Source organism: Mya arenaria, chromosome 8 (genome assembly GCF_026914265.1).
Source record: "Mya arenaria isolate MELC-2E11 chromosome 8, ASM2691426v1".
Lineage (NCBI taxonomy): Eukaryota > Metazoa > Mollusca > Bivalvia > Myida > Myidae > Mya > Mya arenaria.
Genome location: NC_069129.1, coordinates 3,348,708 through 3,365,625, shown reverse-complemented (window position 1 = coordinate 3,365,625; position 16,918 = coordinate 3,348,708). Strand labels below are relative to the sequence as shown.

At 35.6% G+C, this 16,918-nt stretch overlaps 2 protein-coding genes across 2 annotated transcripts; both read left to right on the top strand.

The window, feature by feature from the left end:
* Nucleotides 1-590: 590 nt before the first annotated feature.
* Nucleotides 591-10,445, top strand: LOC128242536 (T-box transcription factor TBX20-like). Its single transcript, XM_052959713.1, has 7 exons — nucleotides 591-994; nucleotides 2,270-2,507; nucleotides 6,360-6,633; nucleotides 7,115-7,276; nucleotides 7,941-8,017; nucleotides 8,770-8,882; nucleotides 9,615-10,445. The coding sequence occupies exons 1-7, from the start codon at nucleotides 859-861 to the stop codon at nucleotides 9,926-9,928; spliced, it is 1,314 nt and encodes a 437-aa protein (XP_052815673.1). The 5' UTR covers nucleotides 591-858; the 3' UTR covers nucleotides 9,929-10,445.
* LOC128243007 (GATA zinc finger domain-containing protein 14-like) lies at nucleotides 10,347-12,679 on the top strand. The gene is made up of 2 exons (XM_052960474.1): nucleotides 10,347-10,398; nucleotides 11,952-12,679. The coding sequence occupies exons 1-2, from the start codon at nucleotides 10,347-10,349 to the stop codon at nucleotides 12,677-12,679; spliced, it is 780 nt and encodes a 259-aa protein (XP_052816434.1).
* The last annotated feature ends 4,239 nt before the right edge of the window (nucleotides 12,680-16,918 follow it).

Sequence of the window (16,918 nt, the reverse complement as noted above, 5' to 3'; positions counted from 1 at the left end):
TGCAATAACTACAACAACCGATAGCTGTTACAAGAGTTTTCTTAGCATCATACATTCGGTATATGGTAATGCAAAAATAATACGGTTTCTGAGATGGTTTGAATTTTACTGAAGAAGGTTGTGGTTAATTTAAAACATATACGCTTCCTCACTGATGCTTTATTAACAAATAAATAGCAATTCAAGTTAAACAGAACAAGGCTGTTTCCTCGCTGTCAGTTTTGGAATCCACTTCAAACTTACGTGTCTGAAGAACAAATTGTGTTTTATATCATTTTTCCTGGCATGTGGGGTTATCTAACGTCTTAACCTCAATGAAATATTTGTGAAAGACGGGTTTTCTAATTAGGAATCAAGCGTTAGCCCGATATTGATGGCGGACATTTTGTCGATTTCACGGAGAGATATCTTTTTCAATAATCAAGTCACGCTATTGGTCGATAAGATAAACTCCGCCCTACGAGCAAAGAATCACTCCGCTGGAGATGAACCAGCCAATGAGAAAACTCGTTACATCCAGCCGTTTAACTCGCAAACCAATATGCCGGGCGGATGGGTTACAAAATAATGGTAGAGGCAGTAAATGTCTCATTTCATGAAAATAAAACCGTGCAAGAGTGTGAATCGTGTAATGAAATCAATGTAGAGCTGTCAGAATGTATTAGTTGGCTTTGGATCAAAATTCTGTGATCAAATATAGCTGCGATAACTATTTTGGGAGTTGGTGAAGATTTAGCATTACAGACGCGCAAAGAAAAAAACTCAACGATAGATTAAAACAATAAAACATTAACAGTATTAAGCTAAATTTCAAAGACATTTTTGAGTAAAAAAAGAAAGTGACATTTTAAAAGAGTCATGATTCGGGACGAAGTTGAGCGGATTTCAAGTCCGACGACGATCAAGATGTCGTCCAGAGCGTCGGCATTTTCCATAGCGGCGATCATCGGGGAGCAACCTCTCCGTCGGGCCTCCGACAACGTCTCTCCTTCCGGTAAGTCGATGACTTTGTTATATTAAATGTTTAATTCTAATAATCTGGTTCAACAATATACTGTCATCTTTGTAAAACATTTATTTCAAATACAATTAGATGCATTAGTTTTGGCGAAAATAATCGAATTATTTTGAATGGCGTTCAATCAAGCGTTGTAACTTGAAATATATAGTTCCGACTTTGCTCAGAAAAATACAATTATAAAAAATATATATGTATAAAATAAAATACTCTAATATAAACCGCAATTCTGTATATTCTAAAACCGTATTTGTAAATGGTCGTCAATGATTGTTAGCGTATAATATGAACGTCAAGTAATTTATATAATTAACATATATTCTCAAAACACAAACTTTATATTATTTGTATTACTATTATTTTACCATCTCATTACTATTAATTTAATTTGCAATATTTTCGTAAATGCAATTAATCATAAGCGCATCCCGTTACCAAAATAGTTTAGTGTGAATTACCAATATCATTTGTTTAGTTTTGTTTAAAATATAGTAAAAATGAAGAAATAAACAGGGGCTAACGTTGAAAGTATAAGAGAAAATATAAACATTAATTCGTGTGAATTTCTTTATTTAATTAAATGAGATAATAATGATGAATTTACAATAAGTTGACAAAATAATAGCTAATAAATATGTTCTTGATGCTTATCAAATATCTGATCATCAACATTGACCTTTAACCGTGTCGGTCCTTTTATTGTTTTAAAAATAAACGATTAAAAATCATGTTCATCGATTATTTTTATGGCTCTGTGATCATTAGGTGATTTGTTAAATGAATACATAATAGATAAATATTAATTCAAAAGATATTTAATATTTATCCAATTACTGATAAATAAGAAATATTTTATCACCAGTATGAGTGTGCCGCAAAAGACTTTTTCATCTGTAATAAGAACTAAAGAGGTCCATTTGAAATAGATATATCTAATAATAATCTTTTTTTCCTTCAAGCTGCAAAAAAATAATGATATTCAACACAAAATATTCCTATATATTACTTATTTTTATTAACTTGATTTATATATTCATATATTTTATTTCATTTATTCATAAATATGTTAACTTTATTAATTTATTTTATTTTTTTATTAAAACCTTTATATATAAAACACTTCTATCAAGTAATATTAGCATAATGGGTATATTATTATTTTTTATGACATGGCCAACACAATTACGCTTCAAGAAAATAAATCGCTATTAATAAAAATATTATATTATATATCAATTTATAATACTTCAGTGAGCGACTCGGACTCCGAATCCATTCGGGACTCGGACCTTAGCAGGGAGGAATGTGCATCCCCGGGAGACACGAGCGCCTTCTCTCCCGTACCTTCGTCACGTGGCAGCCCCGCCCCCGCCCCGGCAACGTGCACGTCGGAAGAACTCGTGGGTTGCACGTGCAAGCTGGAGACCAGGGAACTTTGGGAGAAGTTTAACGAACTGGGAACAGAGATGATAATCACAAAGACTGGACGGTAAGCACAACCTCACTTGTTACGTGTTCGTTGTAACTTCGGTAGTTGGGGCAATCGATATGTGAGAGGGTCCTGTGCTTGAACGACTTGCCTCGCCATGTACATCCCGTTTGTTAATATTATCATCATTATCATCATCATCATCATCATCATCATCATCATCATCATCATCATCATCATCATCATTTAATGATATTCATTCGATCATCATCATCATCATCATCATCATCATCTTGACGGTTGCAAACTCCATACCCATTGAAACAACAAGAGGCGTTGGTGATGAACCATTTTCGAAAAATGCTGTTTACATAGTTACTCTTTCAAAAAATACTTGTTTTTAAGGCACCACAAGGACCAGCTGATCCTGTTTAAAATTACCTTTATTATACACAATTATGACAGCATTTAAACAATTTGTTTCACCTCGTGCCAATGATGCCCGAAAACCAAAATAGCCATTTTTCAGTTTTCAACCCATTGATTTCATTGAAAAATGTTTTAAACTTTTAATTACACTTTAACCCACCGCATGCCCGAAAGAAATCTGATTGATAGATCTGTACCGCTTCAATTCGATGTTATCACGAAATGCGCCCATTTCTTCTCAAAGAAAAAGTTCAGAAAACAAATGAAGTAACCAACTCTAATTGGGACTTGATGAAATTTTAGGAGTATGAAATTTCTCATGGGTAGGGTTTGATGTATTCATCTATTGTTAGTATTGTGAAGGTCCCAGGTGTTAAAATGCACCTATAATTATTTTGACTGATCAGTTCATTGATAGACATTTGTAGAAAACGGCCACATTTCAAATAAACTAAGTTGAATAAGGTATAGCCGGTGCAGAAACTTTGTAAGCCGAGCGATTGCTTGTTGATTGTGGTGTTAACAACTTAAACAAATGAAATATTGTTCCACAATTCTGCGTCAAATTTTCAAAATGGATCTTATTTTTATATTCCGTGCGCTTTACGTAAAATTATTTTTATACCTTTATTTTAAGCACAATTTCCATAAAAAAAAAACACTAAACCATTTTTTCCCCGCTTGTTTTGTGAGGTTGTTTAGTCTATCAGCGCTTAAATACATGTAATTTTATTCACAACAGCAAACCGAGTTCACGATTGATTTTAATAAGGATCCCACAAAGGCTGTAATGGACGCATTTGAATAAATGTATGCAAATAAGGAATTGAAACAAAAGGGTGCAAGTTACATAAACCAAGCTTCAAATGTGAGAAAACTTTCTTTATGGTGTGGAGGCCATGATACTGAATAAATTTGCAAATTTTTCTTCCGTAACAGGTCCCACACATGTAAAACGGACAAGGTTTCATTTTCATTTGAAAAGTTACACCTCTAATTGAAAGAAACGTGACGCTTAACAAAAACAACACTAAGGATTACTTAAACAACAGCACCAACAAAAGTCATCAATGCTTTAACAAACATATATAATTATTACATTTTAAGTCTTAAAGTCTTGAGTATAACATTAAATTAGCATAATATTTGTCAAGAGATCTTTATCAAAAAGAAAACAATAATTGACAAAATCCACTACAAGATTGTGTCAGTTGACTTTTACATGGAATTTCAACTGATAAGGCGATTAGATTTTCACACCTTGAGGAAAATAAAATTTCAAAACATCATGTCTGCTGTCAAATACTTTCGATTATTTTTATAGCAAGTGTAAACCGGTGCACACGAAATAAAGACGTAGAACGTGAATGGTGTCAAAACATCCCCCTGTCGCAACCCTTGGGCTTAAAATGATCAGCTTTCATTATTTAATCATCATTTCTTTTCAATGTACTTTGTACCGGCTGATAAAGATGTAGTTTTGAAAGGGCAGTAAATCAATCATACTGATATGTTTATAGGAATTTGATAACGTAGCCCGATGGTATAAAAAGCCCTAGGAAAGTCTACAAACATTTAGTGTAATACGATACCTGTTAAATCTAACAAGTTTCACACACGAGCTCAAATATTTGCGAAAATTGAAGCAAATTTAGGGTTAATTTGTTGGCAATAAAATGCCTGTAAAATTCAGAATAAAGGGTACTTTAGATGCTTATGCTTGACATACAAAATGGGTGAAATATTGAAAAAGTGGGCAACTTGTTTCGTGCTCTACTTGACATATTTCGATTAAAAGTAACAAAATATTCAAAGCGCTAAAAATAATAAAATAGCAGTTTTGTTTTAGATATTTTTATACATGTAATTGAACAAATGCTCTTATATGAACTCTAGGATCGGTTGTTACTGAAAGGGACTAAAGGGGTCGAGGGCCCGGCATCTGTTTATTTTCAACCCTCATTAAATAATTGCCGGATTGAGAGTCAAAATGACCATCTCTATTGAGACCCAGCAAGACCCTTTGTAAAAGAGAGAGATAACAAACTGGCACAATTAGTAGCCACCGACGGACCAACAAAGGTTTCAACAACTACTATTAACTTCTCCATTCGGACTTCATTTTAGTGTAGAGGTTATCAAAATGAAAATCTCAACTTCGCAAATCAACGCATATCGTGAATTAATAGTATTAATTGTATTAATGGCAGTTTTGTACGTTCGATAATAGAGTAAATCAGATCGCTGCTAGTTGCATTCAATAAAATCACTGAATTTGATGATAGGGGGACGAATACATTGACTTCTATCTCAAGTGGTTATGTCGTCCACATAGGGAGCTTCGGTATGATATAAAATGTGGTATGCCATGAGTCACAATGTTACAATGTACATTTGTATTATGTGAATTGCTTTTAAGGTATCGTTGTTGTATTGTAAAATCGATATCTATAGATTTATTATTTAAAGGCGGTTTAGAACGTCCATCCGCTATTTATTTTTTTATATTAAATGGTTATATTTCATTAGCGTTAAAAACTAGAAAGACCATGGCTAATGGCATTAAACCAAAATATGTGTTACACGAGGAAACCTCGGGGTCAAATATTCACACTGGGGAAAATTTGCCTCTGTGATATTTTTGGAACATTATTTTAAGAAATAAAGTTGGACTGCTATCAGTTAGCAATGCCGCTCCTTTCGTAAAATGAGGCGGACAAAACAAATATGTCTGAGAAACAGAATTTATCGTAATTAAATAAAGTTAAATGAGCAAGTGGAGAGAAAAGTTTCATCAGAGGAGAGAGCGGGCATCACACAGGGTAACATATTACATAACAACACGCGAGACATTTTCCCGGGGAAACAATAGTCGTCTTGTAATTTCAACTGATTTTTTCATCAAACCATTCATCCCAGTTGACTCCCAGTCTCTTCTTACGGTGATTTGGTGATTTCACTGAAATTTCGTTTGAAAAAGTGATTCGTGTCACGCGAGTTTATTTATTTAAAATCAAAAGAAATAAACACTTCTTTAAGCATACGGATCATTACGAAAACTGAACAGCGGGCTTGCAACATGAATCGCTATTAGAAAATCTCATCAACCTTGCTTGAACATATTTTAATGTCGGTTTAATTACAGAGTAACCGTACAGAAGGATTGGATACGTCGTTTTCTTCAGACTTTTATGTCGATTGGCGATATTTACTGCGTCTGGTATTACCAAATGTTGCACATAAAATACAAGTGTGAAAAATGATAGGGTAGGCTAGGAGAACTTAAAACATGCATTCACTCTCAACTTGAATACTCTTCACACTAAGCCACGTATGCACTAATTGTTGTAGATAATTGTATAACATTTAAGGATTGTAATGAAATAATACCGTCATCATCATCATCATCATCATCATCATCATCATCATCATCATCATCGTTGTTGGCAACCATTTAATACGACCATGTATATCTAATTCCAGGCGGATGTTCCCAACTGTCAGAGTATCATTTTCCGGTCTTGAGCCGACTGCGCGCTACTCCGTGCTCATGGACATAGTTCCTGTGGACAAGAAGCGCTACCGGTACGCCTACCATCGGTCATCGTGGCTGGTAGCCGGCAAGGCCGACCCACCACCACCCTGCCGCCTCTATATGCATCCAGATGGGACCTTTAACGGGGATCAACTTATGAAACAAACAGTCTCCTTTGAGAAACTGAAGCTCACAAATAACACACAGGATAAGAATGGACAGGTAATGGCTCTTTCTGAATAGGTCTATTGGGTTGGACTATATCGAATATGTATTAAAATAACACATCCCATACTGGACTAAATAATTGCATATTATACAAAAATATATATCACTACTCTATCAATAATGACATCAATTTTAGTACCTCATGGCCATATTATATATGAACCTAATAACATCTGAAATACTTCATTACCATTTATGTTATCGAAAACGCATGCATTTCTATTAATACAATATACTTTTATTTTAAATCGACTATGAACATTTTAGAAACTCAGAAATATTTCATAAATACAAAGAATTTCGATTTTCGGAGTTTTGGCTCCAGTCAACCGTTCATTAGCAGCACTGTGTGCTTGCTTTTGGTGTTGCATGTTTAATGTTGTAAAAGCGCTTTCAGTATGTACTTATAATTGTCGACCCTTATTCCACGTTCATGCAGTTTAATTTATTTCGTTTTCTTTTTGACTTAATACAGATTGTCCTGAACTCGATGCACAAGTACCAGTCTCGTATTCACCTCGTGAAGGTTGATGACGTCATGAAAACTCCGCCCACGTCATTACTTGACCTTGACCACAAAACCTTTCTGTTCCCGGAAACAACCTTCATCGGAGTTACAGCATACCAGAACCAATTGGTATGTTGAGAGTATTATATGATCTTTTCCAAAAATATTTGTTTTCCACAGCGAGTACGATCAAGTGTCAGAATTCGTGTTTGTTTGTGTCTCTTCCGCCATATTGCCATGTAGGTAGTTGGCAGTGCCATAAGTCAGTGTTCGGTGCTATATACTGTCTTAGACACTGAATGTTTCCAGTAAATGTTAGATCCCATACAGTAGCATTTGACTGAAATACCTGACCCCGAACCATAAATTACAGCCTGACAGCAATCTGGCAAGTCTAACAGACATGGAACCAAAACTATCTCGGCCAATCGCGCAGCTAACAATGCGCTACAGACGCCTCACAAAGTAACACAGGCTTCGTTAAATTGTCTGTGCTGAATAAAAACAGAAAGCTGGAGTATCTGCCGATAAGTTATTTGATCTCAAATATGCGAATAAATAACATCAAAATACTGACTCTTTGAGTGGGATTGTATTCATTCGAATATTACTTTATTCTGGTATTAGTTATAAAAAAGTATATGGATGTTTAGGATGTTCTGTGCTGTCCTATGACTGGTTGGGTTCATGAATTTGTGTGGTCTAGGTGTAATATATCTTGGATAATGTTTGTCCGGTATATACCTTTGTCAGGCAATGTAAACATTATCATAATATTACATTACTTTTACAGATCACCAAGTTGAAAATTGACAGCAACCCGTTCGCTAAAGGATTCAGAGATTCAACACGGCTGTCTGAGTTTGAAAGGTAAGTGTAGGTCACATTATGCTAAATAACAGGTGTCAATTCATCGTAACGGTGTCCATGATATTTACTATCCGTAAAAATCGCATGTCAAAGATGGAAACCATCAATCCGTGCGCAGGTAGGCTTTCACAGGGCGGTCCAAAGTCCGACCTTTCCTTGGTGTCAGGCTGCCAGATAGATCATGAGGCTATTGTTTACATAAAATCGGTGTCCAGTTACTGCGTACCAGAGACACTGGATAACTTGCGATTCAACAAAGACACTGATCCATTTTATTTACATTTCACAATTCCGTACATTTGTTCTACAACATTACTCACAAGTATATCATTAATATTGAAATTTTGTCCCATTCTACATAACTCCTTGACATTCACACGACGCCATGATGAATATACGTGAAACACAACACCATGTTGGCTTCAAACATTCACAGAGCGGTTACGCCATGCGCTGAATCAATCTTACAAAAGTCATTATAGAATAAAACATGCCACTGTCAATAGCAGGAAAAAAACAGTGACACACACTGGTTGACCAATGATGTTTGGAAACTGAATATGTAATTAAATAATTTGTTACCTTGCTAATACACATTTATTGTGGCAGCCTGAACAACATGGCTATAGTACCGTCAACACCCGACAAAACAACGATTAATTCTAGTTGTCTCACATTACTGTTGACTATATCACTGAAGTCATTTTATTATTTATGAACGAACACTGCATTTATTTGCCTTGTCATTGCAGTTCGATGGAAGGAATGATGCAGACGACATGTTTTCCCAGAACCCCCTTACGATCCTATGGCGACCCGGAAATGATCGATCCGCTTCGGATTTCTCCGCAAGAAAGACATAAAGGTAGCTTACTTTACATATTAGGGTCATACTATAAGTTTTGGACGTAGCTTTGTCAACTGGATTTGTTCCTGCCCTACTGTAGTTTCTCTTACATTATTCAAATTCAAAATAATCTCTCGTCATTATGTCGTATAATTGCAGTGATTTAATGTACTATATTTCACCCAGAACTTAAAATGCAGTAAAATTAACAGGTATTAAACTTATCACCCTCGTAAAACATTCATGAGATACACGAGAGCCTGTGTCATACTTATGTATATCTTGCGCTGAAATATTTTATATCTCTGTAAATTTTAAGTAGACAAGTGATAGCACAGTTTGTTAAAAAAACAGCCTTAATCTTAAGTGTCCTGCGGTCAATGAGGTCATTTGAAAGTATTATGTTGGTTTAATATTACCTCCGCTGTGAAGAGTAGTCATTATCATGTCAGCTAGGAGGGAGTCATATGAAATCGGATCCGACAGTTGTGGGATTCGAACAATAGATCCTCACAGTTAACACTTGCGATTTATCTGCAATATGAAAAATGAATGTACACAAGTTTAAGCTACTGTAACAGTTTACTTTATCTCGTGTTTCTGTTTGATTAACACGGAGACACACGTCCGAGAGTACGTTTCAATTAATTTTAAACATGTTATTTTCTTTTCTATTCTGACACGAAATGTATGGCAAAAACACTTATACAAATTCCGCCATTTTTCTAAATACGTTTTACTATTTTTCAGCAATGGCTGAGAGCATGTCCGTATCATGGCGCCAAATGCCGACTGCGTCATCAATCCAAGGATTCCAAGCTGCAATACCTTCGTCACTACATACGTCACTTCCGCTTACATCATCAGACCCGGCCATGTTTTCGTCGCTGTACAACTCCATGCTGGCGGCCCACCCTCTCTATAACCAAGAACTGTTGCTCAGAAGCCAGCTGTTGATGAAGAGTGCACTATCTGCCTCACATAATGTATTACACAGCAAAGTGTCGAACAGATATCACCCGTACATGCAGCCCTCTCCGGACAGATTACGGGAACATTCTTAATTGTGTTCAAAACTGCATAATTCTATATTATAATGATGGCTGTTTTTATGTTATATGCATGCCATGTACATGTCTTCCAAATCATCAGTGTCAAACTAGTGGAAGTTTATATTGTGATATCTTCATGTGTTTGTTAATTTAATTACAATTTAATGTGTTCATAATTTATACACCTATGTAAATGTTCTTAAGATAAATTACATGTAGCTATTGGGATTACCAATTTGTAGCAATAAAACATGTTTTAATTTTAAATACTTTTAATCTTATTGGTGCTGCTTAAGTGTTTAGTGTTTATTTATGTTTGTTAGTTTTGCACACATAAAAGTACCGTTTTGTAGAAAAGGATGTTATTTAATGAAGTATAGTTGCTTGAATTGTTATTGTATACATTGTTAAAGAAACGTCACAATCACGTATGACGTCACAATCACGTATGACGTCACAATCACGTATGACGTCACAATCACGTATGATAAAGTTTAGATAGAGCAAAATTAAAATATGAAAAATAAAATACTGTTTTATTATTATTTGTTAATATTATTATAAGTTCTATTTGATCCAATTTTGTCCAGTACATTTCTGAAGAAAACTGGCAATGCATGAACACACTGCGCTATCACCAAGGTGATAGGTTAATAAAACAAATGATCACAATATTGGGTTTAACCAGAATCGAAGACAAAATTCAATCGCCTGCCGTTAAAGGGACTTGCTCATGTGTGGGCACCAATAATGATTTTCCGAGTAATACAATGTCATCTGGAAATACGTTTAGTATGGTAATTTTTCTCTTTGAAACTAAAATAGCAGAAGAAATACAACTACATTATAAAAAACAACCTAATTTTATTACGAAACGAACCCACATCGGTACAGTCAAGAACACATAACAAACCGATACTTTATCCGGGACTGATATTAAACTGACGAAAATTTAAACCTTTTTTGATAACATTGCTAGCATCACGTGATAATGTCAATCAACCAATGAAGCAACAGATTTGTGTTCAATTACGTCAGTAACGCCAGTAACGTGTTTCAGCCGTCAATATCTTAGTTCTAACACTCCTACACTTCCCACACTTTATTGCGTAATATTAACACGTCAACTTCCATTACTTAAATGAACCGCCTTTCGGCAATGCGATAATCATCCGTTGAAAGCAACATCTTTGGATATGCTCGGTTGCGTTTTAATATACGAGATACATAAACGTCACAAGATAAAAACGAGATAGATTCAGTGTCACCAGATAATTACGAGATAGATTCAGCGTCACAAGATAATAACGAGATTCATTCAGCGTCATAAGATAATAACGAGGTACATTCAGCGTCACAAGATAATAACGAGATACAGTCAGCGTCAATTATAATAACGAGATACATTCAGCATCACTAGATAAGAACGAAAGACATGCAGCGTCACAAGATTATAACGAAAGATATGCAGCGTCACAAGATAATAACGAGAGAAATGCAGAATCATTAGATAATAACGACAGACATGCAGCGTCACATGATTATAACGAGAGACATGCAACGTCACAAGATTATAACGAGAGACATTCTGCGTCATAAGATAATTACGAGATAGATTAAGCGTCACAAGATTATAACGAGAGACATTCAGCGCCACAAGATTATAACGAGATAGATTCAGCGTCACAGGATAATTACGACAGACATGCACCGTCACAAGAAAATAACGATATAGATTCAGCGTCACAGTATAATTACGAGAGACATTCAGCGCCACAAGATTATAACGAGAGACATGCAGCGTCATAAGATAATAACGAGATACATTCAGCGTCATAAGATAATAACAAGATAGATTCAGCGTCACAAGATAATAACGAGATGGCGTCATAAGATAATAATGAGAGACATGCAGCATCACTAGATAATAACGAGAGACATTCAGCATCACTAGATAATAACAACAGACATGCAGCGTCACAAGATAATAACAACAGACATGCAGCATCACTAGATAATAACGAAATACATTCAGCATCACTAGATAATAACGAAAGACATGCAGCATCGCTAGATAATAACGCCAGACATTCAGCGTCACAAGATAATAACAAGAGACATTCAGCATCACTAGATAATTACGACAGACATGCACCGTCACAAGAAAATAACGATAGAGATTCAGCGTCACAGTATAATTACGACAGAAATGCACCGTCACAAGATTATAACGATATAGATTCAGCGTCACAGGATAATTACGACAGACATGCACCGTCACAAGATTATAACGAGATAGATTCAGCGTCACAGGATAATTACGACAGACATGCACCGTCACAAGAAAATAACGATATAGATTCAGCGTCACAGGATAATTACGACAGACATGCACCGTCACAAGATTATAACGAGATAGATTCAGCGTCACAGGATAATTACGACAGACATGCACCGTCACAAGAAAATAACGATATAGATTCAGCGTCACAGTATAATTACGACAGACATGCACCGTCACATGATTATAACGAGATAGATTCAGCATCACAGAATAATTACGACAGACATGCACCGTCACAAGAAAATAACGATATAGATTCAGCGTCACAGGATAATTACGACAGACATGCACCGTCACAAGATTATAACGAGATAGATTCAGCGTCACAGGATAATTACGAGAGACATTCAGCGCCACAAGATTATAACGAGAGACATGCAACGTCACAAGATTATAACGAGAGACATTCTGCGTCATAAGATAATTACGAGATAGATTAAGCGTCACAAGATAATAACGACAGACATGCACCGTCACAAGATTATAACGAGAGACATTCTGCGTCATAAGATAATTACGAGATAGATTAAGCGTCACAAGATTATAACGAGGGACATTCAGCGCCACAAGATTATAACGAGATAGATTCAGCGTCACAGGATAATTACGACAGACATGCACCGTCACAAGAAAATAACGATATAGATTCAGCGTCACAGTATAATTACGAGAGACATTCAGCGCCACAAGATTATAACGAGAGACATGCAGCGTCATAAGATAATAACGAGATACATTCAGCGTCATAAGATAATAACAAGATAGATTTAGCGTCACAAGATAATAACGAGATGGCGTCATAAGATAATAATGAGAGACATGCAGCATCACTAGATAATAACGAGAGACATTCAGCATCACTAGATAATAACAACAGACATGCAGCGTCACAAGATAATAACAACAGACATGCAGCATCACTAGATAATAACGAGATACATTCAGCATCACTAGATAATAACGAAAGACATGCAGCATCGCTAGATAATAACGCCAGACATTCAGCGTCACAAGATAATAACAAGAGACATTCAGCATCACTAGATAATAACGAGAGACATGCATCGTCACTAGATAATAACGAGAGACATGCAGCATCACTAGATAATAACAAAAACATGCAGCATCACTAGATAATAACAACAGACATGCAGCGTCCCTAGATAATAACGAGAGACATGCAGCGTCACAAGATAATAACGACATACATTCAGCATCACTAGATTATAACGAGAGACATGCAGCATCACTAGATAATAACGAGAGACATGCAACATCACAAGATAATAAAGAGAGACATGCAGCGTCACAATATAATAACAAGAGACAGGCAGCGTCCCAAGATAATAACGAGATGGATTCAGCGTCACAAGATAATAACGAGATAGATTCAGCGTCACAAGATAATAACGAGAGACATGCAGCGTCATAAGATAATGACGGGAGACATGCAGCATCACTAGATAATAACGAGAGACACGAAGCGTCAAAAGATAATAACGAGAGACATGCAGCGTCAAAAGATAATAACGACAGACATGCACCGTCACAAGATAATAACGAGAGACATGCAGCGTCAAAAAAATAATAACGAGAGACATGCAGCGTCAAAAGATAACAACGACAGTCATGCAGCGTCACAAGATAATAACGAGAGACATGCAGCGTCAAAAAAATAATAACGAGAGATATGCAGCGTCAAAAGATAACAACGACAGTCATGCAGCGTCACAAGATAATAACGAGATAGATTCAGCATTAAAATATAATAACTATTCAGCGTCACAAGATAGTTAACACACAAATTTCAAACTATCAGTAGGTGAAAACTCTGTACGCAATCACTGAACTTGTAAAGTATTTCTTTATTTAAAGGGACTGTACACCAGATTGGCACCAAAATTGTTTTTCCTGTAACGAATCTCAGGACAATTATATAATAGAATGTGTTACGCTTTGATATCATAATTGTTAAAAAAGTATCAAAATGTAAAAAGAAATTGTGTCGGACACCGGGTTCGAACCCGTGTCGCCAAAATTGCAGTCCAGGGTCGTATCCACTGAGCTACGACGGCTTACTCAAATTGGGTGACATAATTAAGCTATACACCTACCTTGGTAATATCACATGATAACACCGACTAGCCAATCACGCATAAGGAATGAATTCTACCTGGTAGACATACCCAGGAATCTTCTTTGAATGAAAAAATACGAAATAACTGCTAAACTTTAATAAATTGTAGACTATGTGGTACTTCAGTTAGTAAGTTTCAATGCATTGTACACATCGATGCCAAGTTTATGTCAGTTTTCGACAATTTTCTTTTTTCCGCTATTTTATCACACGGAGTACAGCCCCTTTAAAGTCGTAATCTAAGACAAGGTAATAGTAATTTCTTTTTTTCCTTATTAATATAAGGACCGGTGACTTTTCTCATGGAGTGTATGCTTCAATTACGGCTTCTTAACTCATAGCACGCCATTTTAAATTGGCGTCACACTTTCTTCATGGCTTAGAGGTTATTAAGAGTTTGTTTACCAAGAATAAGTTTATGAAACTCTACTAGGATACCCGCGAAAGAAAAGTGCTTCCTAGTCACGTAACATTCTGCGATAAATCAAGACTTCGCATGGGTTCTATATACAAAAAATATGTTATATGGTTCAAGTTGATATATATGTTTATATCAATTTTCTACATAATTATAACATATATATCTATACACATATAACTCTTACTTGGCGAAAGGTCTAGAGCAGAAGGCCAAGTAAACTTCACATATATATATTGTTATTACAGTCACACACCTTTCCGACGGCATTTTGGTAGAATGAGCGAAAAGGTTCCATATTGTTCTTTATTTAATGTCATTAAGAAACTTTCGTTCACAACCTTCGAGATCAGTTAACATAAAAAGAAGACGCCCAAGATGGCCCTGAATCGCCCACCTGAGTGTTTATGCTTACCATTGATCTATTTGGTAGATAATATTTTCAAAATATCAAAAATATTAAATGTTTTGTGTAAAATGTCGTTCTTGTACTAATGGTGAATTTACTAGTTGACACGACTTGAAATTTCTTTGATGTAGCTTCAACGATAAGAAAGTAGGACAAAAGGACAAGGTCAAGGTCATCCAAGGCACGATAGGTAAGCGTTTGCAGAACTGGTCACACAATCCAAAAATTATCTCTAAGTGAGAGTATATGAAAAGGTTACAGTCAACTTCATATAAGACGACAGTGGCACAACTAAACACAAGGTCTAATGATTAATGTTGTAGCTTTAAAAATATAAAAGTTGTTAAAAAAGTAATGAAAAGTGTCATTAAAATACAATATCGAAATGTGTTTGCAAAACTGAACACATTGTCCATATTTTAATGCTGTAACTTCAAAAAAGGATTTGAGTAGACAACTGGAATATGAGTTGACATTGTATCTAATGTACACATAGTTACACAAGTATAGAATGTATACCCTCACGAGGAACGCCTGTTATGTGAGTGTCATTGGGGCAGTCAACAGTAGGTTACGTTTCGGCAAAATGTGGCGTGTGGTCTGACGAAATCGACAAAAAAAATCCGAAGAAGCTTTCAACCTGACCAAAGAAAGTCACGTTTCAAGTTTCACAAGTCTGTGGTTTAAAAAAATGATTGAACTTAATCCATTGCAGGCATGCAGGTCTCGAAAGTGAAAACTCACGCACAATAGTCAGATTTCTATACGTCAGTCATACACATTTACTTGCGAATGATACAATCAAACTCATTCCTGGATTCGGTTCCGTAGCCACCAACTGACTGCTACAAGAACATGCATATCAATGAGAGACTAACACATATAACAAATGGTTCTAAGACCCCCGGCAAGCAGACAGCAGCAAATCACAAAATAAACTTTATAAAGTCAGGAATGTATTCATGTCGGGTTTACTTCCGGCAACATGTGTAGTAAGTTTCAAAATCATAACTAATTAATGGTATTTGTGTTATGGAAAGGGTAAGTGTTCGTACGTCCACGCCGACGACAGGAGACACCAAGGCTATCAAAATACTTTTTTTCACATTTTTTTTTCGAAATATTTAATTTTTAAACACAATAGAGTTAAACTCTCTCACCAACACACCCAGATATAGAATGAGAATGAGAAAAACAACCCTGATAAATAAAGTCTGCGAGGTTCAGTTTAAACTTAAACAAGACAGCCAAATGATGATATTCAAGCTTTAAAGCAATACCATCCCGATGACAAGCAAAACTTTATTGAAACGAATTGGCGCGTTTTTCTAATACAATGTTTTTTTTTGTTTTTTTTTAATATTCCAGTTTTAGGCATATAATGAAACAAAAGAAAAAAGTTTCATGTAAAAAAGTGAAATATTTAACCTCGTGAACAACAAATGTGAATATTTCACTGAACTCGTGAAATATAACTTCTTGTACTCACTCGGTGAAATATATTACCATCCTACACTGAAACAAACAATTATCCTCTATGAATTTGAGCCTAGTGAAGTTCAATACGTGCTCAATGCATAGTTAATCAAAACGGTATCTGAATTGGACGGTATCAGCAGCCTTATCATGTAAGAATCCCCACAAACATTGTATAATCACGTAAGCTCTATTTGAGCTGTCTCTTTCCACAGGTA

Coding starts and splice junctions, on each gene's coding strand:
- LOC128242536 (XM_052959713.1), top strand. CDS start 859: ATGATTCGGGACGAAGTTGAGCGGATTTCAAGTCCGACGACGATCAAG. Junction 2,508..6,359: donor ATAATCACAAAGACTGGACG/GTAAGCACAACC, acceptor ATCTAATTCCAG/GCGGATGTTCCCAACTGTCA. Junction 6,634..7,114: donor CACAGGATAAGAATGGACAG/GTAATGGCTCTT, acceptor GACTTAATACAG/ATTGTCCTGAACTCGATGCA.
- LOC128243007 (XM_052960474.1), top strand. CDS start 10,347: ATGACGTCACAATCACGTATGACGTCACAATCACGTATGACGTCACAA. Junction 10,399..11,951: donor ACGTATGACGTCACAATCAC/GTATGATAAAGT, acceptor AAATACATTCAG/CATCACTAGATAATAACGAA.